The sequence below is a fragment of the Gossypium arboreum genome, chromosome 10, assembly GCF_025698485.1.
Source record: "Gossypium arboreum isolate Shixiya-1 chromosome 10, ASM2569848v2, whole genome shotgun sequence".
Lineage (NCBI taxonomy): Eukaryota > Viridiplantae > Streptophyta > Magnoliopsida > Malvales > Malvaceae > Gossypium > Gossypium arboreum.
This window is the reverse complement of record NC_069079.1, coordinates 119948979-119965589: the sequence shown is the minus strand read 5'-3', so window position 1 is coordinate 119965589 and position 16611 is coordinate 119948979. Positions and strand designations below refer to the sequence as shown.

At 36.3% G+C, this 16611-nt stretch overlaps 1 protein-coding gene across 1 annotated transcript; it reads right to left on the bottom strand.

The window, feature by feature from the left end:
* Positions 1-14210: 14210 nt before the first annotated feature.
* LOC108488128 (cytochrome P450 714B2-like) lies at positions 14211-16270 on the bottom strand. The gene is made up of 5 exons (XM_017792433.2): positions 15904-16270; positions 15593-15819; positions 15278-15516; positions 14843-15188; positions 14211-14759 (listed from the first exon to the last, which is right to left on the bottom strand). The coding sequence occupies exons 1-5, from the start codon at positions 16196-16198 to the stop codon at positions 14334-14336; spliced, it is 1533 nt and encodes a 510-aa protein (XP_017647922.1). The 5' UTR covers positions 16199-16270; the 3' UTR covers positions 14211-14333.
* Positions 16271-16611: the final 341 nt, after the last annotated feature.

The window sequence follows — 16611 nt, the reverse complement described above, 5'->3', positions numbered from 1 at the left end:
TTGAGGGTCTTCATTATAATCCATAGGACCCTTTCCCTTATCCATTCTTCCTATCAGCAATTAGGACAACTGACTCATCATCTCTCTTTGGGATTCCATCATTTGATCTTTCATCTCTTGTTGAATCTTGGCTAGCTGCTCTTGCATTTGTGACTGCATTTGTTCCTGCATGTCCTTTTGCATTTGCTCCAATTTTTCAAGTCTTTTGTCCATTGACTTGGTCCTTTTCCTTGTACCGTAGGGGTGCGTACTTGGTTGGTTTTCATTGGTTTCCAAATTACTGAAATAATTTTTAATTAATTAGAATCTTTTTATGACCTTTAATGCATATGATGTAATGTAATGCAAATGCATGAATGTAAAGGAGGCATCAATTTTGATTCAATTCATTTAGAAAACTTTACTAGAAAATAAAATTCTTTACATAAAACTGAGTTACAAATAAGACTTCGCCCTAATGCTCAGAGTCTTAATTTTCCTTAGCAACAACGCTAGGTCCTACCCCCGATCTGACTCCAACTCGTACTTCACGCTCAGTATGTCCAGTTGTACCTCTAAGGCTTGCAAGTAATCGGTTACCTCCTAAATCTGGGTTATGGCTTCCCCATAATGTAATCCCTGTTTCTGACATGATCTTACGCATGTTGGAGTTGTTCCTTTCAACGCTCCTCACTATCTTCGAAAAACTTAATCCGCATCTCACAGCTTTGTAATGACACTTCTAATTCTTCTATTTTTCTTTTCATTTCTTCTACCTTACTCAAGCTTGCTCTCAACTCTATTACAGTATTATGGCTTTGATACAGATGAAGAAACTTCTTGAGTTCTGCCACTTTAGCCCTTAATTCACCTTGTTCATTTCTGCTTTCTGACACACTCTTCTCTAAATCCTCATTTCGTGCTTGAGCCTCTCAGAATTTCCTTTCCCATCGGTCGACTTTGGTCATTTCCTTTCGAATTTCCTGGCGCCATTGTTATGAAGTTTTACCTAACCCAGCAGTCCTCATAGACAGGCGTAACTTCTTATAATGTGTCTTCAAACTGTCCAGATCCTCTTCGTCCTTACTTTTTCCTTTTCTCAACTTTTTAGCCTCTGACCTCTGAACATCTACGTCTAATCTCAGATGCATCTTTTCTTCCTCTAATTGTTTGATCTTTTTTCCAAGCTCAGAACTGTTCTTCTTAAAGTCTTGCTTTATAATTTCCAACTCTGACGGGGCGACTTGTAATTGTTCCTCCATTGGTCGGGTGCTTTCTACAATTGGTCTAGGAATATTGTCATTGACCCTTTTTCTAAACCATCCATTATATTCAAGTGTCACCATGGAGCCAACAGCCAACCTCTTCATCCAGCGAGTTTGCTTCCAAGAATCAGATAGTTGCCAAACTTTCTTCTTATAGTGGTCACCTTTATATGAGAATTCACACTGAGCCAGCCCGTAAGTCGTGGGTACAAACTGCCTCGATTTATATTGCCTTAATGCCAGCAAAGGAGTATACCCATTGGCTCCCTAAATTCTGGAAAACGGTACCCAATCAAAGTTCCCACATCAATACAGGATCTCATCAGGAACTATCTAAAAAGCTCTCCACTCTATATCCCCCTCCTTGAGGTTTTGAAGAATTTTCATCCACTTCTCCTCTGAGATATCATCTCTCCTTTGCATAACTGCCTCCGCCTTTAACGGGGAGTAACTTTCCAAAAAGACCCGGTAGGAAACCTTGTTCACTTTCTAAAAATGCCCATGAAACCACACCATCAACAGCTGTGCACACCCAATAAACCGCACCTCGCCTGTCTTTCGACACATGCTTAAGGATCTGAACGTCTCAGCCAATATTGTAGGTACAGGTGTGATTCCCTTCTCAAGACGGTCGAATAAATCAGTAACAGCCTCATCCATATGCTTTAAAGCCTTAGGAAAAATTACCAATCCATAGATGCTTAAGGCGAAGATATCGACCCTCTTTCTTTTATCCGGATGTGTTAAAACCAAATCTCTCAAATTCTTCCAAGGAATACATTTACTATCCCCCTTTTGTTGAATCCGAGCAGTGACCCAAGACTCGCTCATCCCTGAAATATTCATCAATTTCTTCGCGAAAGTTTGACCATTAAAAACCTTGGCATAAACTTTTCTAACTTGAACTTTTGGACACCTGAGCAGGGTAGTATATTCCTCCACTGTAGGCACTAAATCCAATTCCCCAAAAGTGAAACACTTGTAAGCAAAATTCCAAAATTGAACCATAACTCGGAACAGATGCTTGTCCACCCTAATATCTAGCAAGTAGGATATATCACCATAGCTTTGATAGAATAACTGTTTGGTTCCTTCATCCCAACAAGCACATATATCTCTCAACTCTTGCAACTCATTCTGTGTTACATTGATGCGAGTGAATTTCTACAACTCTGATGTATATCCTTCTGCCAGGCTATCCCCTTTCTCCAATTGTAACTTCTTTGACCATGTACGGACGGCCGCATTATCCTCAACGTTATTAAGAAATTCATTCTTCATGTTAAATCTTCTAACTTAGTAATCGAATACGAATCAACACCTCATTTAGTATGCAATGTCATGCAAAACACAATCAAAACAAAACACAAGTTAGTATCAAATATAAGTAATAAGATACAAGCAAAAACCAAAAAAATCAGAACACAGATATGGGAAACTACTAAAGCTTAACACAGCTCTACCTAAGGGTAGCTATTAAGGTTCACTATATGTGGTTTGGTTCTAAAGAGAAGGTACCTGAACCAGCAGATTCCTCAATCCTCACCTATTATAGGCTCATATGGATCGATTTCGATTCAGGGGAATACATTTCCTTATGACCATGTGGAGATAAAAATCTCACGAAATCATAGGTACAGATGTATCTCGAAAGCAATCCACTAGCCCATGCGGAGGTGAAAACCTCACGAAAGCATAGTTTCTTACTCCCACTTAAAGGTATAACCACAACGGTCATGCAATGCAATGCAATATTATTCTACAAGACCCGAACCATAACAATCATACAAACAAATGCAATCACGATTTTCAAAACAAATTCTCAATACTTCGACAAAAGGACAACAAGTAATCAATTTTATGGCTTGACTCTCTTGTTCGGTCCCCAATGGAGTCGCCAAGCTATCGAAACCATTTTTTGGTTTTGAACAAAAAGGACGGGGATCGACTTTTTGAAAAACAAATGTGGAGTCGCCAGCAATCTTTTGTTTTGATGTGATTGGATCACCTTAATAAAATATTTTATTCTATTTAAATCAATTTTTGCCGACGAAATTCGAGAAAATGGGTTCGGGAGTTGGTTACGTACGAGGAAGGATTAGCACCCCCGTTACGCCCTAAATTGGTACCGAATTGGTTAAATAATGTCTTTATGTCTAAAAAAATATTTTGAAATACGATTTCTTTTAAAACACTTGAATGACTCAAATTGGATGTCAAGATTTGTTTGTTTCAAAGGAATACAGTGTCACATCCAGCACGTTAGGACACGATCCTTTAAACCCTCGAAACTACGATCAATTCCAATTTCTAAAAGCCCATACACTTGAAAATTACAAAGGGATGTTCGCTTATTTGGTCCAATGAAAAAAAAACGAAACCCAGCACGGTAGGGCACGCTTTCTCAAATTTTCAAACATTGAACGTTGCCTTGTTTTAAAATTTAGAAAGTACGGATGAAATTTCAAAGGAATATTTGATTATTTTGACAAACGAAAAATCGAAACCTAGCACGGTAGGGGACGATTCCTCGAGTTCCCAAACATCAATTATTACCTTTGTTTTAGTGTATTTTCAAATAAACAATTGTAGAACTAGCTCAAAACGCATTAATTTTACTTGAAATAGAATGAAATAATTAATTTGGATTAATAAGTTAAAAATCCCAACGAGTCATTTGCGAATGAAAGGCGAAATTATAAACATGAGACAATATACATGGATAACGAACTCTATTAATGAATAAAAATAGTATAAAAATAAATAAACAAATAAAAATTTAACATGCATAAAATAATATTAAGCTCACACCCAAACATTAACAATCAAAATTGTGAAAGCTAAAAATATAACTAAAGAAACAAATCAAAGTAAAAGTCCTAACAAGTTTTCAACCTAGATAAATAAAATTAATGTAGCAACAAAGAAATACCAATCGAAAATATGATGTAATAATCTATAAAATAAAAAACAACAAAACACACATAGTATACAAAACAATATGGACAAAACGACAAACACATAAATAATTATTAAAATAAAGATTATGAAAGAGGAAATTTGAGTCAAATAATGTGCATAAACATTTTAAAAATGATATATCCGCTTAAAGTTGATAAATGTACATACATATAAAAATAGTATTTAAATATGGGATTTTAATCAAAACAATATGTAATAAAATATGTTCTTAAAAATGACTTATGTACATAAATATATATATATATATATGTGAAAAATAAAATAGAATAAAATAAATAAAAATAAAGAACACATAAATTTTACGTGAAACCCTTTCGGAAAAAAAAACCACAGCAGAGGAGAAGAAAATTCACTATGTCGAAAAATTTTTACTCAAATACAAGAGGAATAGACTATGTCTATTTATAGGCTTGCAAAGCCATATTCTAGTAGGATTGAAACACCTTATCCTAATCAATATAAAATAGATGGAGTTTAATAAGGTTTAAAACCTTATTCTAAAATAAAATAAAAGAAGTCTAGTTCTATATGGATTTTACTTTTATTTTATTTTCCATCGTATTTTATTTAAATAAGAATTTGGGTCACTTAATTCTAACAATCTCCACCTTGACACAAATTCTCAATGAACAAGTTCTTCATCGCGAACTTTCAATAAACAAGTTCTTCACCTCTTCCAAAAACCCCTTAAGGGTTTAACTTCAACAATGAACACCAACCAAGTCTAAGCAATGCTCAAACTTGGTTATAGGAAGTGACTTAGTCATCATATCTGCAGGATTTTCATGAGTGCTAATTTTGCTCACAACAATATCACCACGAGCAATAATATCACGAACAAAATGATACCGAATATTAATGTGTTTTGTTCTCTCATGAAACATTTGATCTTTTGTAAGAAAGATGGCACTGATCGTCACAAAATATCGTGCTGATTTGAAGGTCTTAATTGAGTTCACTAAATAGTCCCTTCAACCAAATAGCTTCTTTACAAACCTCAAGAATCGCCATGTACTCAGCTTCAGTGGTAGACAAAGCGATCGTAGTTTGCAAAGTGGCTTTCAACTAATTGCACAACCTCCGATTGTAAAGACGTAACTGTGAGAGATCTTCTTCTATCAAGGTCTCCAAAGAAAATCAGCATCAACATACCCTATAACTCCATCTTTAGTTCTTCCAAACTGTAAGCAAACATTAGTAGTGCCTCGTAAGTATCTTAAAATCCATCGAATCGCTTTCCGGTGTTCTTTACCAGATTCGCCATGTATCGCTAAGCTGACCGATCGCATATGATAAATCGGACGTGAACAAACCATAGCATACATGAGAGATCCTATCGCACTAGAGTATGGAACATGTGACATGTACTCAATCTCATTATCGATTGAGGAGATAAGGCCGATGAAAGTCCTGAAATGGTCGCTAAAGGAGTACTAACAGCTTAGCACTCGCATATTGAACTCCGCAAAGAACTTTCTCAATGTACCCCTTCCGACTTAGGTACAATTTACTTGCTTTTCTATCTCTCGAGAATCTCCATACCAAGTATCTTCTTTGCTGGTCCTAAATCTTTCATCTCAAATTCTTCACTTAGTTGGGCTTTAACCTTTCTTATCTCTCTTTATCTTTTGTCTGCTATCAACATGTCATCAACATAAAGAAGTAGATACACAAAAGAACCATCACTGCTTTTTCTTAAAGTAGACACAACTGTCAAAACTACTTCTTTTGAAATCATGAGAAGTCATAAAGGAATCAAACCTCTTGTACCACTTGTCTTGGTGACTGTTTCAAACCGTAAAGGGACTTTTTCAGCAAGCAAACATAGTCCTCTTTTTCGAGACTATAAAACCCTCCGTTGTTGCATGTAAATATCTTCCTCAAGTTCTCCATGCAAAATGCGCTTTTACATCTAACTGCTCAAGCTCCAAATCATGCATGGCCACAATACCAAGCAAAGCTCGAATCAAACTATGCTTAACAACCGGAGAGAACACATCATGAAGTCCACTCGAATTTGATCAGAACCCTTTGCAACAAGCCTTGCTTTATATCCGGGTTCTTCAACTCCTGAGTCCCTTCTTTCTTTTAAACACCCATTTACAACGAATGCCTTTTTACCTTTAGGAAGTTTTACAAGATCCCATGTTCTGCTTTTTGTGGAGTGATTCCATCTCCTCTTGCATAGCAAACATCCACTTTTTCGAGTCTTCATGACTAATCGCCTCGAATAATTAAATGGCTCTTGATTCAGATCTATATCTTCACCACATTTAAAGCATAAGCAACTAGATCAACCTCGGCATACTTCTTTGGAGGTTTAATTTCTTCTTGTCCTGTTTTTGGCGATAGAGTATTGCGGTGAAGAAGCAACTCTTTTCTCAATTTTGTACCGGCTTGAGGAGTTGATTCAGTATTAACTCGATGCTCCACCTGCTTTTGGTTTTCTTTATTGGAAGAGTCTTTAAGAGATAAGTTAGGTAGCATAGCAGTTTCATCAAAAACAACATCTCTGCTAATCACAACTTTTCTATTTTCAGGACACCATAACTTATAGCCTTTTACACCAGCTTTATAACCAAGAAAACGCATTTAATGGATCTCGGTTCCAATTTTCCATTATCAACATGAGCATACGCAGGACACCCAAAAATCTTTAAATCAGAATAATTAGCAGGATTACCAGACCATACCTCTTGTGGAGTCTTTTTCTCAATGGCAACAGATGGAGATCGGTTGATCAAAAAACATGCAGTAGAGGCTGCTTCTGCCCAAAATGACTTCGGTAAGTTGGCATTTGACAACATACATCGAACCTTCTCCATGATCGTTCTGTTCATTCGTTCTGCAACGCCGTTTTGCTGTGGAGTATGACGAACTGTCAAGTGTCTCATGATCCCTTCTGACTTGCACAATCTATTAAACTCATCGTAATGTAACTCTAAGCCATTGTGCATGACGGAGGTATTTTATCTGCTTTTCCGTCTGCTTTTCAATCATAATTTTCCAAGACTTAAATGTGGAAAACACATCGCTTTTCGCTTCGTGAAGAACGCCCAAACTTTTCTCGGAAAATCATCAATAAAGGTTAGCATATAATTAGCTCCACCTCTCGAAGGCACTCTGGACGGCCCCACGATCGTAATGGATATACTCCAACGTTTCTTCGTGTTATGGATTCCTCTAGTGAATCGAACTCTCTTTTGCTTCCCAAAACACGGTGCTCACAGAAATTCGGTTTGCAAATTCCTTGCCCATTAAGAAGTCCTCTTTGCTTAATTTCGCCATGCCATTCTCACTCATATGCCCTAGGCGATATGCCAAAGTTTAGTAATATCATCATCGACAAGGAAGAGGAAGCGGCAATTGCATCACCAAGAATGAAGAGAACCTCAGAAACATATAACTTGGCAATCTTTCTTTGCCCTTTCATCACAACAAGGGACCCTTTGAAATCTTTAAAACCCCACTTTCATTTGTGTATCTGCATCTTTTGAATCAAGAGTACTCAACGAAATTAAATTTCTTTTCAATTCGAACATGCCGCACGTCACTAAGTGTTCGACAACTCCATCAAACATCTTAACTTTAATTGTTCCAACACCGCGATTTTACATGAAGCATTATTTCCCATCAAAACAACACCTTCAGATCATCGTTTCATAAGTTGTAAACCAATCCCGATTGGGACTCATGTGGAAGGTGCACTGAATCAAGTATCCACCTCGCTTACTTTAGAATCATTGATGAAGCAACTAGAAGTTCACCATCGCCGTAGTCTTCTACAACATCGCCTTCACCGAATTTTTCGTCTGTTTTCCTTTTGATTCGCACCTCCTTTTAATCTTATTTTGTAGCTTATAGCACTCAGATTTAATGTGCCCTTTCTTCTTGCGAAGTTGCAAGTTTTACCTCTGCTTGAAGATTTCGATCTACCCTTAGATTTACCACGAGGATTCCGTTCTGTGTTCTACCACGATCATCATCAACATTCCGGTCTTGTCTCCCACGAACAATGAGACCTTCTCCCGAGAGTTGGGTTTAACCACAAGATGCTTCATCTTATCATACGAGGTTAAAGAATCATAAACCTCATCAACTGTGAGAGACTCGCGGCTATATAAAATCGTGTCTCTAAAGGTTGAATAAGACGGGGCAACGAACAAAGTAGAATCAACCCTAGATCTTCCTTATCATATCGAACCTCCATGGCCTCCAAGTTTGAGAGAATTTCTTTAAACACTGTTAAGTGTTCGGTGTATGACGCACCTTCCTCCAAACGATGAGCATAAAGACGCGCTTCATATGCAACTTGCTTGTTAGAGTTTTCGACATACATATTTGTTCTAGCCTCTTCCATAATGCAATGGCAGTTTTCTCTTTCATCACATCCCGCAAAATTTCGTTGGACAAATGCGATGTAATTGTGTTAATGCCTTTCGATCCTTACGCTTCTTCTCTTCATCTGTTAATGTCGAAGGCATCTTATCTATCCTAGCGGGGCATCCTCTAGATCCATCTGCAAGAAGCGCTTGCATCTTAATTTGCCACAACGCAAATCGGTGTTGCGATCCAACAATGAATTTCATACTTCAAAGACGCCATTACCGTGATCGAGATGAATAACCCTAAGCTCGATACCAATTTGTGAAAAATAAAATAAAATAAAATAAATAAAATAAAGAACACATAAATTTTACGTGGAAACCCTTTCGGAAAAAAAACCACAGGCAGAGGAGAAGAAAATTCACTATGTCGAAAAATTTTACTCAAATACAAGAGGAATAGACTATGTCTATTTATAGGCTTGCAAAGCCATATTCTAGTAGGATTGAAACACCTTATCCTAATCAATATAAAATAGATGGAGTTTAATAAGGTTTAAAACCTTATTCTAAAATAAAATAAAAGAAGTCTAGTTCTATATGGATTTTACTTTTATTTTATTTTCCATCGTATTTTATTTAAATAAGAATTTGGGTCACTTAATTCTAACAATATATAAGAATTTATAAAATAAATTAACATGGGATTAAATATGTACATAGGATTAAATTAATTTTATTATATATGTACAAACATACATAAAACATTTGAACAAATGTTATATAAATAGTTAAAATAATATGATATAAAAATGAACTTCAAAATAATAATTCTATAAAACAAAGTAAAATTATTAAAATGGTTTAACACACATATAAAGAAAACTAAAGGGATTTTAAAATTATAATGAACAAAAGACTCAATTGAAATAATGCAAGTACAAGTATACATAAAATATTTAAACGAGATATTACACAAAATGTTAACATAATATGACAAAAAACTTCAAAATAATTACATAAATAAAAACAAGTAAAATCATTAAAATAGATTAATCTATAAAAAATATTAAATGTATTTACAATAATAAGTCACACAAATACAAAATTTAATAAAAATTGAATGAAAATAGAAGGGATAATTTTTAAATGAGTCATTAATATTAGAATTAGGACCAGCGCGCCATGCATGCGAATACACAGGGACTAGAACTGGAAATAATCCAAGCCCCAAAATGCTGCATTAAGGCACGGATCCATTTGCAAACATGCACAAATTCTGGGGACAAATTGAAAAAACAAGAAAAAGAAAATATGGCTCAAATGAACTAAGACGCAAAAAGGAAGGACTTATGGTGCAAATATCCCTCTCAGACCAAACACGCGGATTTTGATCATGTGTGGGCCGGGTCATCGGGTGAAGGCTACCATACGGCATCGCATCTAGACCATTGAAGTTGGTCAAAACAACGCCATTTCTAGTTCTTTATAAGGGCTAAATCAGCCGAACCAAAATAATCCCCTTTCTCTTTCCTTTTTCAAACCCTAAATCCACCTTCCGAATAGTCGATTCATCTCCACCAGATGGTGGTCTTCAAGCCTGGAGGAATTTCAACCTCGAGATCTCCTCTTGGCTTCGATTTCAACAAAGCAAAAGGAAGTCTACAGCGTATTTACAAGGTAAGACCCTATTTTCTTTCTTTTTTTTCCCTTTTTTATTAGTATAATCAATCAAAAAAGAAAGTAAGTAAGAAATAAAAGAGAAAAATAGGTGAGAAAAATAGCGAATAAATCACCTTGTCCTGTTTTCTTTCTATTTGATTGCTTTCTATTGCGTAAAAAAAATACATTCTTTCTGTCTTGGGCTTTATAGCCGATGAAAATAAAAAAAAATACAAGTTTTTCTATTTTCTTTTTCTATTTGTTGTTGTTCCTTTGTCTGTTTGCAGGTACACGGTGTGCGTGGTGTGTGTACAGAGGCTGGGAGCTGGTGTACGGAGGCGCAATGGAGGTCGTACGTGGGGGAGCGGTACGAGACAGATAAGGGCTAGGGTTTTGGCTGAATTTGTTTTAGTTTTTGGGTCGTTTAGGCATTAGGGTTAGTTATTGGGCTTATATTGGCTGTAAACAAACTTGGACTGCTGGTTTGGTTTAATTTATGTTTTGTATTTGGTTTTGATGTGGACCCAGGCGAATTGACCCGTTTACATATATTATAACAAACTCACTGAGGAATCAATTTAGTTGGTGAAACACCATAACATCAAATGAGTATTTAGTAATATTTTCAAAATTCACATTTTAATAATTTTTCTAAAAACCATTGTAAATCAAACAAGAAAAAATTTATGTTTTCTAAACTCAGATAGTGGAAATTTCAATGAATTTGCATACATGCATTGAAGGGGTACTTTGAGAAAAACCATGGCATACATTTTTGAAAATTTTATTTTTTGTAGAAAATTAAATTTGAGACTCCATTTCGGTCCTACTTTAATTATTGTTAATCTGAAAATAGACTGTAAACCCTAAAATGTAAACATTTAAGGAAAATAACTAATGCTTGAGCTTTTATTTGAAAACAATAGATATGCTTTAGATCTTAAGACCTCAAAAGAGACTGTGAACACTCAAGGTAGACGTGATAGGGGCAGGACGCGTAGGGCTACACCTGTAGGGCTGCCCATTATTCAGGGTGAAAACATGATCCTTGAAGAGGATTATTTTGAGAACTCCACCGCCAATGCTGGCAAAGGCTATGAGAACGACGATGATGTCGTGACTCAGGAAATGTTGAAAGTGTTACAAAGGGTTGTTGGAGCCCAAACTTGATCGGGGAGTTGAGGATATGTGGCGAAAAGGCTCTGGTCGAATGGGAAAAAAATTGTTAAAGGAATTACTGGAACGACTCCCACTATGGTAAAATACTAGATGGAGTCAACAGAAAAAATTGTAGAGGACTTAGACTGTACTCCAGAGAAAAAGTTGAAAGGCACTATGTCCTTACTCAGAGAGGAGGCCTATTGTTAGTTGGGGAGCCACGAGATTATTTGTCCAATATGATTTCTGCTATGGTTTTTGAAAAGTTAGTTAAAAAAAGGTTTTAAGGCTTATTTAGCCTATGTATTGGATGGGAATGCCAATAGCTCTGTCTCAGATAGCATCCGAACCGTTAAAGAATTTTTAGATGTGTTCCTCGAGGAGTTGCCAAGGTTATCTCTAGATCGGGAGGTAGAATTTAGAATTGAACTACTGCTAGGAACCACTCTAGTGTCCATTACTCCCTACCACATGGTGCTTAAAGAGCTGTAAGAACTGAAAAATCCAACTTCGGGAGCTTTTGGGTCGTGAGTTTATTAAACCCAGCATTTATCTATGGCGAGCTCTAGAACTGTTTGTGAAAAAGAAAGATGATTCCCTAAGGCTTTGTATAGACTATCGATAGTTGAAAATTTTACTATAAAAAATGTCCTCTACCTAGAATCGACTGCAACAGTGTTTTCAAAGAAAGATCTAAGGTTGGAGCACTATCAACTTAAGATAAATGAGGTAGATGTGGCCAAAACTGTATTCAGAACCCAATATGGCCACTATGAATTCCTTGTAATATCATTTGATTTAACCAATACTCCTGTCGCCTCCATGGATCTAATGAATAGAGTATTCCAACCTTTCCTTGATCAATTCATCACTGTATTCATCAATGGTATCTTAGTCTACTCCCAAACCAAACTTCGTCATGATAAACACCTTAGGAAGGTTCTACAAATCTTCTGAGAAAAGAAGTTGTATGCCAAATTAAGTAAGTATGAATTCTGACTTAGGGAGGTCATTTTTTTAGGACATGTAGTATCCGAAAAGGGCATTCGAGTAGTGTAACACCTCCGACTCTACCTAGGAGTTCCGGCTAAGCCGAAGGCGTTACATTTGATCACCGAAGTGATCTCGTAAAACCATTCCTTTTACTTGAGTCGATTTGTTAAAAACACGCTCTTTTGTTTTAGGAAAAGAATTCATTAATTTAGGCCAAGATGGGTTAGGGTGTTACATTTATTATGTGCATGCACAGATTTATCAAATGTTTCCTATATTTTGTTTAATTTGCTATTATTTCATGAATTGAATGCTTTATTGTTTTTATGTTTATATATAATGGTTTAGAAATTAGACTCACACTGAGTTATCATAAGCTTACTCCCCCTTTCTTTACCTCTCAGGTAGCGCAAAGAGCTAGGACCAGAATGGCATCGAAGGAACCTCAGATTAGTAGCTTATTTTGTTTTTATTCAAAAGTTTGATTAAAGTTTTCCTTATTCGTTTTGGGTTGTAATTTTAATTATTTTTTACTTACATCTTAGGTTTGGGATTATTTAGTTTATTTATGTTAAGCATGGTACCTACTTAATACTCTAATAATTGCATGCAACATGGTTTAGAAAACTAATATTTTTTTCATAGTTATTTTCCGTTGCTTTACAAAATACTCAAAGTTTTGATAAATCATTTCTTGAAAACCTTAACCATTTTCTAAATGCCACAATGATAATATCATAATTAAATTTCTAAGAAAAGCCGGCTCCATAAATGAATGTTTTTCTAAAAACAAAAGTGCAATTTCCTCACAAATTAACTCAGGTAAAAAGGTGGCTTTACAGGATCATTTCGGTGATTAATGTAACGCCTTCAACTTAGTTAAAAGTTCTTGGTCTGATCGAAGGTTTTACATGTTTGACGGAAAGGAATTGGTATCATAACAAATTTAGCCTTCAACTTTTACATATTGTGTCAATTTAGTTAAAACTAAAAAATAACCATCAACATTCAAACTATCTCAATTTAATCCTAATTCTAAAAATATTAAATATATAAATACATAAATATTTTTAAAGTACATAATAAATCCAACCATAGTTGAGTGACCTGTCTTGCATTTAGTTGAGTGACCTGTCTTGCATTTACTTAACAAAAAATTATATTTTTTAAAAAATAAAAATGATTTTCTAGAATTTAATGTTATTTAAACCAAATCGATCGATTGGATCAAGAATCGATTGGGGTATCAATCTAATCAGAGGTATAAAAACAATTAACTTGTATACTAGTACCGGTTGATTGAACCAAGCTAAAAATTTGATTGAACTACAGTTGAACCGATTTTGATTCAAAGCAAAAAAATATATATATAAAATTATAAAAATTGATTCTAGTTGGATTTTTTAGCTTAATTTAAAAGATCCATATTAATTAACCGGTCAAGTAATTTAAGAACTGGGTTAAATTAAATTAAATTCTGATGGGGCAGTGACTTTGGGGTGTTCTCGGATACGGAGGCAGATGACTTGATACGAGACATGTTTGGGAACAGGCTGGTTGGTTATGACCCACAGGAGGGAGTTGCTTCAGTGCTAGAGGCAGAATTGTGGGCAAGAGGCTTTCGGTCCCCTCGGAAAGAGGCTTCCAGAAGGTCTTTGTGGAGTGTGATAGTCCTTTGTTGGCATGGCCGATTTAAGCTCGCTGGCTTTGGACCAGAACATTGCTGAGTTATGCTGCCCAGAATGGGGTGTTAGTGTGTCTCATATTTGTCGAGGAGCTAATCAAGTCGCTGAATATACGGCGAAACAAGGTCTTGCCATTGGACTGCTTAACAACCTGCTAGTATAAAGCTTCTGTTATCAAAAACTAAAAATAAAAACAATATATATATATATATATATAAAAGACTCGTAATGACCAACCAGGGAACACAATTAACCATTTACAGCAAAACCATATGACAAATGCCTCAAACTTTCCTAACTAAGAGATCCACACCAAATTCAGGCTCAATAATTAAATTCATAACCGGAGAATGTCGATATTTTGGCGACAGCGAGAACGTGAAGTTTGACAGTAAAAGGCTGACTAGTATCTTGAGTTCCGCCATGGCAAAATGCTGCCCGAAACATGAACGAGGTCCGGTGCCAAATGGTATGTACACATGCGGAAGCTGACATGCACCATTGATCCCATTGCCAAACCTTTGGGGGTTGAATTTGTGGACATCAGGTCCCCAAATAATGGGGTCTTCGTAAAGTGGCATCAGCGTTACCCAAATGCAAACTCCTTTAGGCACATCAATGTCTCCTAATTTCGTGTCTTGAATCGCCTCCCGAGTAAGCATGCAGCCGAGAGGATAAAGTCGCAATGTCTCGTAGATCACCATTGTGAGCTGCCATAATTTTCAAGTGGTTATAAAAAGTGTCAAACGAATTCGAAAAGACAAGTGAAAGTAGGTTTCACCTTCACACTTACTGTTTTCATCTTGTTAAGCATGCTGGAGCTCGGCAATTGTCCGTCGCAAATTTCGATAACCTCTGCCCGAACTTTGTCTTGCCACTCTGGATACAATGCCAATAACATCAAGGTCCAAATTGCCGGCACGGCTCCGTTTTCATAGGCCGGAAAGCATATGTTCTTGCAGTTATCTACGACGAAATTGTCCATTTCGTCTTGGCTTAAATTACTGCTCTTTGCTCCTTTAATGATCACTTGTAATATGTTCTTCTCTGATGTTGTTCCTTTCACTTCCTTCAAGATTAATGAGTGAACTTCCTTCTCTAAACTCCACATTTCTCTATTGCTTTTAGTTGGAAGCGATCTAATAAATTAACAAAACCAATCATATTTGAAGATTAATGGTCTGAGTCCATAATTAAGAGAAAATACAGCAAAGGGGTCCAATCTAACCTTAGCCCAGGAATCCCTTGCAACACTACTTTCTTGCATGCAATTTCTTGAAGTGCTCTGAGCTTTGTGATAATCTCTTTACAGTTGTTTCCAAAACAAACTTTTGAGATCACTTCTCCAGAGAAGTTCCTCAAATATTCATCAATCTTTATGTCGGCAACACCCCCTTCCGATTTGATCATACGATTCCACTCGTTTACTACCGAAACTGCCGACTCTACCATTAATTTCGTCATACCCTACACATCATGGACTAGTACACCATTATTTGACTTCACACAATATGCCTAGAGATTGTCAATAATTAAACCATACCTTTACTTTGTCCACGTTGAATTCAGGAGCCATCACTTTCCTTTGATGTGCCCATACTGCACCATTTGCATGCAGAATTCCCTCACCATACAGTGGAAAAAGCCCTTTTTTCTGATAGGAAGGCCTTCCCAAGTCAAAAGAAGTGTATGCTGTAATTTCTTTCACAACATCCGGGTGACTCATATGCAAAACCTGTATATTCCCCATTGAAAGCATAAATGTTGGACCTGAAAATTTTACCATAAAAAGAAAACATCTCAGAGCCTGAAATTTCTGCAAAGGCTAAATTATGAACTTATATATGTATGTACCATACTGTTGTCTCCACTGATCAAGAAATGGTAAAACAGAAGCACAACAACCATGGGTTATCACTTGTTTTCCTTCTTCTGCCATATTTGAAACCTTAGATCCTGTCTTCCCAATCTGCATCAGGTTTCCAATCAAAATCGACGGTCGAGGACCTCGAATCCCTTGCTTTTGCAGCTTCGAACGTTGCCTTTGGGGCTCGGACACAAGTGAATAATACAGGCGTATGATCAAGCCAATCAATCCTACTAACAAGATAGTAGATGTGATCCTCCAAAGCATAAACACCAAGTCCATAGCGTTCAACTCTGCTTTCCCTGAATTTCAGTGATGGTTGAATGATTTATCGTATTTTATGTTGAACAACGATGACTTAATATGCAGAATATTTTATATTTTCTTATTAGCAATTGAAAAAGAATTGTTGAGGTGGTCGACGCATTTGCTGATTTGTTAAATTAGGAAGGCACATAAAAAGCAACATATATTATTTCTAAATGCAAATAGTCGTATGAATTAGTTAAGAAGCGACAAATAGGATAATTATGAGGGCTTTTCTCTCTTTCCAAACAGCTCAGCTATCGATTTAGAGAGAAGTCAAAGCAGTGTTTGTTTGTAAGACTAGTTCTCCATGTGAAAGCTTAGCAGGGCTCCGCCTATTTCTTCTCCAGGTTTTCCGGGAAAATTTCAATTCATAAAACCATCATGTG